This window comes from Hipposideros armiger, unplaced genomic scaffold (assembly GCF_001890085.2).
Source record: "Hipposideros armiger isolate ML-2016 unplaced genomic scaffold, ASM189008v1 scaffold_46, whole genome shotgun sequence".
Lineage (NCBI taxonomy): Eukaryota > Metazoa > Chordata > Mammalia > Chiroptera > Hipposideridae > Hipposideros > Hipposideros armiger.
In genome coordinates, this window is record NW_017731396.1 from 1,962,533 (window position 1) to 1,969,292 (window position 6,760).

The window sequence follows — 6,760 nt, forward strand, 5'->3', positions numbered from 1 at the left end:
TTTTTTTTTTTTTTTTAATCTTGCACTTTGAAACCGCGGGACTGTAGCAGGGTGCGCGCGTGTGGTTGGTGCCTTTTTTTTCTTCCCCTGCCTAAACTCCTCTGTCAGCCTGTAAACATTACCTGAGAATTCCCCAGCCGAAAAGGCGGCTGGGGCAAGAAACTTCTTGTTAGAACTTCCCACCTCCGGCTTTCCCTCCACCCCTCTTACTGTCCCAACCTTCTGAGACGCTGTTTCTCCTCCCGAAGAGGATTTATCTTTTTTTTTTTTCTTTTCTTTTTCTCACCCGGTGCTTTGCATTTGGGAAGAGGTGATTTCCAGAGTGGCCAGGTGGGACGCCTCTCTCCCCTTATTCGGTTTATTGTTTGGAGTGTTTTCTTTTTCAATTCCTGTTTTGTTCGGCCCGGGGAGTTTCGCCCCCCGCCCTGCCCGGCTCCGCGGCGCGGAGGATGGTGTGGAAATGGCTGGGCGCGTTGGTGGTGTTCCCTCTGCAGATGATCTATCTGGTGGCGAAAGCAGCCGTCGGACTGGTGTTGCCCGCCAAGCTGCGGGACCTGTCGCGGGAGAACGTCCTCATCACCGGCGGCGGCAGAGGCATCGGGCGCCAGCTCGCTCGCGAGTTCGCAGAACGAGGCGCCAGAAAGGTACCGGGGCCACTGCGAGTCCAGGGTGTGGGGGCTGAAGGTGAGGGCGTGCGCCCACCTGCTGCCGCCGCTGGAACCCGCGCCCAGGGTCTGAGGTCGCCGGCCACCCGACTTCTCTGCGCCGCCCGCGAATGCTGAGCTAGTCAGTTTCACCTTGTAAATTGCCCGGGTACCGGACTGTCTTTTTTTTGTGAGGTCAGGAGAAGATCCACTCCTTGGGGATCCGTGGCTGGCTGGCGGGCTGTTCACCCCCACCCCGAAACTTAGGAGACCCACCCATTTCCCACATTGCTCCTTCCCAGAGGAAGGTGTTGTGTTCCCCCTCTCGCCTTCCCCGCTTTGCCACCACCCTGGTGAGTGCAGGGTGTGTGCGCTCCTGGGTAGAGCTGGGAGCCGCCTGCTCGCTGGCGCTTCGTATTTTCCTTGGCAACCCGCTTGCCAGCCCCAACCTGGGCTGCTGCAGCTCTGGAGGCTCGAAGGCAGGGGGTAGATACTTGGTTTGGGTTTGAAAAGGCGGGAGCGGTCTTGGATGGTCTAGCCTGGCCTGACAGGCACTCGGAGGCCCAGGTGTCTGGAAATCTGGAGAGAGGGGGCAGGGGTAACCAGCAGTTGATAAAGAGCCCTTGTTCTCACCTTCAACCCTGCCCTTCCCCCCCCAAATCCAGCCCCAGAGGGGATCCCTCCAAGTTCTGCTTTTAACTTTTTGGTAGTCCCAGCAGCACCTCTTCCTCCAGTTTTCCCAGACTGGTGCCCGAGAGTGGGGAGGGTGAGCCGGCTGTCACCCAACTCTGACCCAAGCCAGGCTGACTCACCCAGCGACTAGAGCAATGGAGAGAGAGATGTGAGGCGGGCTGGCCGGGGTGTCTCCAGCCAACCCTGTGAAGAGGAAGAGCAAAAACAGGGAATTCGATTGAAACTTAAACTGTTGAGAGCAAGGGGGGGCAAGGGCCAGCAAAGCCAGCTGATCTGACAGGGCGCCACACACCTAGGAGATTAAGTAAATATGTACTGTAGAAAACCAAACCTGCATGTAATTCCAGGTTGCTTTTGTTTTGTTAAATACTGCCCTGAGATTTACAATTCCTCCGGGGTGGCGCAGACTGGGACTGAACTTTGGAGCCTCAGCTATCAACCAAAGCTGATCGCCCATTAACTCTTCCTGCACCGGCCGGCAGGGGCCTGTCCTGGCCGAGCTCGCTGGGGTCAGCTGTCCGGGTCTCCTGCTTCTCCTTGGGTGGTTTGGACAGCTGCTTGACCTTGCAGTTGGAAGGGGGAGTTCGGAAGTGTTTTTAACCCTTGGACACATGGAAAAGGGAGAAGTAACAGTTGTTCTCAGCAGTTTCATTTCCTTGGGGTGATGCCCCCATTGAAGGGCTCCCAAAGCCCCGTGTGGAAGGGAACCAGGATGGCGGGTGAGGGTTTCCTTGCAGGGGGATGTGGGGTTTGGGACAATTGCATGGGGTTTGGGACAATCGCGTGTGATTGTCATTCCTTAGCTGTCTGCATCCCACAGAAACTTTCTGCTGACTCTTCCAGCTGGCCCAAGTCCTGGGTCTCTTACTGCTCTTGTAACTGGCTGCAGTAGGCATATGAAGAACGCCTTTAGTCAATCAGGAAAAACTTGACTGACCATAAACAAGCCTAAATGGAAAGAAGTGTATGGCTTTGGGGGAGGAGGGTAGAAGAGTACAGAGTGGGCCCTGCAAGTTCACGCACTGGGAGCCACGCCCCACTTCACTTGGAATGGACCAGCTCTTCCAGGGAATAAACCCAAGCCAATTAGAAATATGTCTTAAATTGATTATCAGGTCACCAGAAACAGCATCCATGGGGCCTATGAAACTTCCGATGCCATTCTCCCTAGGTTCAGTCATCGGACCAGTCAGGATGCCCAGAGCCCTCCCTGGAACTTATAATCATCTGACCAATTACTAGAGCTACTTTTTAATGAGCTGTCTGCTTGCTTTCATGGTGGGGAATTTGGAATCCAGGCTTTTTGCCTGAGTCCATCTGGGGCCAGTGAGAGGGCCTTGGGACAACCTCCGGACCTAGGAGTGTTTGGAGGTCCAATGGGCTTGGGGACGAAGGGCCAAGTGTGGTGGAGTGGGGAATTTACAAGAGACAGCTGAGTGGGTTGTGTGCATGGTGGACTTGGGGTGGTCCTGAAGCAGCTGGAGAGCTGGAGAGGCCCCGGCCGCCAAGCAGCCTGCAGTGATGTGAGACAGGCAACAGAGTTGAACCATGTAGGACACTCCGCCCTTTGGTCGAAGTAGAAGCTGCATCTGAGCCCTTCCAGCCTGGACTGGGGTGGTATTGGACCTGGAGGGGAAAGCCCCCCCAAAAGAGAAAGAAAGGAGGGAGACCTGAGTCTCTGCAAACAGCTGGTACGTCCAGGCAAGGTCTGTTTACTTCGGGGGAGGGAGCAGTGACAATCCAGCTTTGCCTAATGACCTTGAGTCAAACAGGATTTGGCAATATTTGTGGGCAGTAGTGTGCCTTAGGCTGCAAAGGTGACCCAAGTGAGGGTTTTTCTTAAAGGGACACAAAGGCTCCAGGAATTAGAAAGTTCCTCACCTGGACACAGCTCTCCTCCCCCACCATGTACTGAGGTTGCCAAGGCAGGGCCAGTCATGCTTAGGGTCTCCAAGGGGAATGCTTTTGCTGGGCTATTGCCTGCTCCACTCCTTTTTTTAGTTTCTGTGTCCTCCTGGAATTCTTCCCCGAAAGCATTCATAAAGCTCGGGCCCATCCCTCTTTCCTCTAGGCTCTGGGCTAGCTAGCCAGCTGGCCCAGCCTCCAGTCTTTGACCTTGACGTGGTTTTTGCAGGCGCCCTCGGGAGGAGGAGATGTGGACTGTTTGTTTGTGTGTATTTGCAGTGGCTGTTCCAGACTTTGGTCCAGTATGAGGAAGTGGCGGGACAGGAGCCCTGGGCCATGATTGCAGGCAGGGGCCACATTCCACGGCCGACCCAATCCCTCCACCAAGGAGGGGTAGAGCCAGGACTCGGGGACCCGTTTCATGGAGGTAGTATGAGAACTGGATCAGAATTATCAGAATTACATCTGCCTTGCTATTGTTGAATTGACAGTACATGGGTGTATGGCCCTATTCCTAAAGCAGCCAGCCAGGAACTAACCCTTTGTGTAAATGGACGACTCCGACTGTCCATCACGTCCATTCGGCAAATCCCATATCCTTTCCATCCCTGGCACGGGCAGGCCCAGGCACAACTTACCCCCATGACAACTGTCTTTGAGGACCTAGTTCAGCAAACTTGTCAGGTGTCTGATGCAGCTCTGGACCCAGAGAGGAGAGGTGGGTACAACAAAAATGGATAAAGACACAGAGATGTGGCCAGGGTCACAGTCAAGGCACAAATTCAGTGTGTATGAGCTTCCTGTGGCTGCTGTAACAAATTATCGGTAACTTGGTGGCTTACAACAATAGAAATTTATTATCTCACCAGAAGTCTGAAATCTAGGGGTTGGCAGGGCCTCGCTCCCTCCTGAGATTCTAGGGGAGACCCCTTCCTTGCCTCTTCCAGTTCTTGGTGGCCCCTGGTTGGTGTTCCTTGGCTTGGGGCAGCATCACTCCAGTCTCTGCCTCCATTTTCACAAGGCCTTCTTCTCCATCACTCCGTGTGTCTCTGTGTCCTCTCATTTTCTTACAAAGACACCAGTCATTAGATTAAGGGCACACACTAAATTCAATATGATCTCATCTGAGATCCTTAACCAATTACACCTCCAAAGGCCCTATTTCCAAATAAGGTCCCAAGGCGAGTTTCCAGGTAGACATGAATTTCGGGGGGACACAGAGGAAGCTCAGTGGAGCTGTGAATCTAGCTCATAGAAGGCTTCATGAAGGAGGTGGCATCTGAGTGAGCCTTGAAGACGGTCCAGAGTTTCAACCAGAAGGGATGTGAGAAGGGCGATCCAGGTGCAAGAAACCACCTGATCAAAGGCTTGTGTACCTGGCTGAAATTGGGGGAGGGAGGTGGAAGGCAAATAAACAAAATATTGTAAGGCGGGATAGGGAGCTAGGGAGGTAAGCAAGGAGTTTGTATCTCAGACTCTGAGTTAGGCCAGTGCTGATGTGAATAGGAAACAGAGAGGAGGGGGTTCAGGTAGGTAACGTTGTGGATCCCAGAGTAAGATATCGGTATTAAACAACTGATGCGTGATGGAGGTCCCAAAGGCAGGGGTGGCTTGGGGGACAACAGTGGCCCATCTCCCCCATCCTCATCCTGAATACAGCCTTGGTTGGGAACTTCCAGGAAAAGTACTAGGCTCCTATTTGACCTGGCCTGGGAGTAGGAATGCAGGCTGCCTGTCCTACCTGTGGCATCGAGTAAAGTCTTTCTGCTTGTAGCATCTGGCCCTTGGGTTTCAGACAATGAGCTTTATCATCTGGGCTGCCTCTTGAGTAGACAAATACCTCCCTGTTATGGCCCCACCTTCTTCCCCTGGGAACCAAAGGCTGCCACCTCTGGGGCCATTGCCCCTGGTAAGCCTGGTTCACCTGAGCTAGGAGACCAGATACTGGGTTCTAGACTGGGCTCTGCTGAGACCCTGGGAAAGCCGCTACCTGCTCCAGGCTGCAAGCGAAGCACAACACTTTATGAAAAGAGGGGATGCAATGATCGTTAAGATGCTGGCCTGCTCTAAAAACCCCATATTGTAGATCAGCACCCCAAGAAAGCTCCCTGAGTTGCAAGGAAGAGACTTCCGCAAAAAAACAAAAAAAAAACCCATTTGTCCTAATTGCTGCTGATCTCAGCCTTTCTTACTCATCATCAGATTCCACTTAATGAAAAAGAAGCAACTCAGTTGGGAAATGTGGCCTGGGTGGGTAAGTGTCCTACCCCGCTCCCCCACCCCCACCCCAGGTAACCATCTGCCACGGATTTATTTCAACTCTTGCAGATGTTAATGTTTTCAACCTGTAGCTTTCAGGAGGGGGGGTGAGGGGAGGGGTGGGGTGGGGAAGTTGCCCAACTAGCATGTCAAGTAGAACTTCCTGTTTTGTTTTGTTTTTAATCCTAAAATCACCAAATTGTCTATTCGGCTTCAGAAAATGCTCCCTCGATCCAGTAACACAGAACCTGAGTCAACAAGTCCCTCCTCAGTCTAACATAGCACGTCTGCTAATTCTTGCTCAGACTCCAGACGCTCTGGAGCCCAGGGCACTTGTTGACCCCTGCACGGAGCCCTTCTGATCGCCTTACGCTTCCCTCCCTGGTCCATTTCCATCTTGTTATTGGTTGAGGTGTCACGTGAGAAAAATTATCTCAGCCATATTCATGAGAAGGTTGTCCATTTCTCTCTGGGAAAGAGACCTGACTGTGCGGTCACCGACACGTGTTCCTGAAGGCCTGGTCCCTACCGGCCACCGTGAAAGTCCACTGTAGTTCTGGGCATCGGTGCAAGGATCCCAGACCCAACACACTCTCCTTTGTCTTGGGCAAAAGCAATGTTTGAAGATGTTCTCCCGTTGCCTTCAGAAGACACAATCTAAAAACATACCAAATATATAAGATATTTTGAAAGGAAATGTTTAGAACAGTATTCAAATGAACCATGCAGGTCATGAAACAGTTAAAGCCAATGAACCGGAGACAAGTGAATCTCTTTAGATGTGGCCTTCTCCAGGGTGTGCTCGACGAGTGAAGGCCCTTAAAGTGAGTGCGGTTTTAAAGTTCTGAAAATGAGGAAAGGTCCAGATTCTCAAAAAGAGGGAGTGCCAACTACCAGAACAGGTTAGCCGCTGAACGGTTGGCGCGACTCATTCATTCATTCGACAAACCGGTGCTGTCTCTTCTGTGTGCTGGGCACCATGCTAGGTACTGACGATACAGCAGTGAGCAAAGCAGACAAACATCCCCACTGTGTAAAGCCAGCAGTTCAGCGGGACAGGCAGATGGATAGTAAACAAGATACGTAAATAGATGGTACGCTAGATCACAGTGAGTGTGAAGGAGAAAACAAATGAGGTAAAGCAGACAGAAGGGGCCACGGCGGGAAAGGAGGGAGCAGCGTTCCAGACAGAGGGAAGATGAAGGGCTCTGAGGTGAGAATGTGCCTGGGGTGTTTGGGGAGCAGCGAGGAGGCCAGTG

At 52.5% G+C, this 6,760-nt stretch overlaps 1 protein-coding gene and 1 long non-coding RNA gene across 4 annotated transcripts in view; both read left to right on the forward strand.

Moving 5' to 3' along the window:
- Positions 1 to 6: 6 nt before the first annotated feature.
- The window catches only part of DHRS3 (dehydrogenase/reductase 3), a 44,578-nt gene continuing 37,824 nt past the window's right edge, over positions 7 to 6,760 (forward strand). For all 3 annotated transcript variants that reach the window (XR_002123673.1, XR_002123672.1, XM_019639756.1), the window contains exon 1: positions 7 to 644. Coding sequence is in view for 1 of the 3 variants with exons in the window: in XM_019639756.1 (XP_019495301.1) it covers positions 450 to 644 (195 nt within the window). In the remaining 2 variants the exon portion in view is untranslated. The remainder of the gene's footprint in view (positions 645 to 6,760) is intronic.
- Positions 852 to 6,744, forward strand: LOC109381270 (uncharacterized). The gene is made up of 3 exons (XR_002123677.1): positions 852 to 3,669; positions 5,445 to 5,496; positions 6,488 to 6,744. It is a non-coding gene; the product is annotated as an uncharacterized LOC109381270 (long non-coding RNA).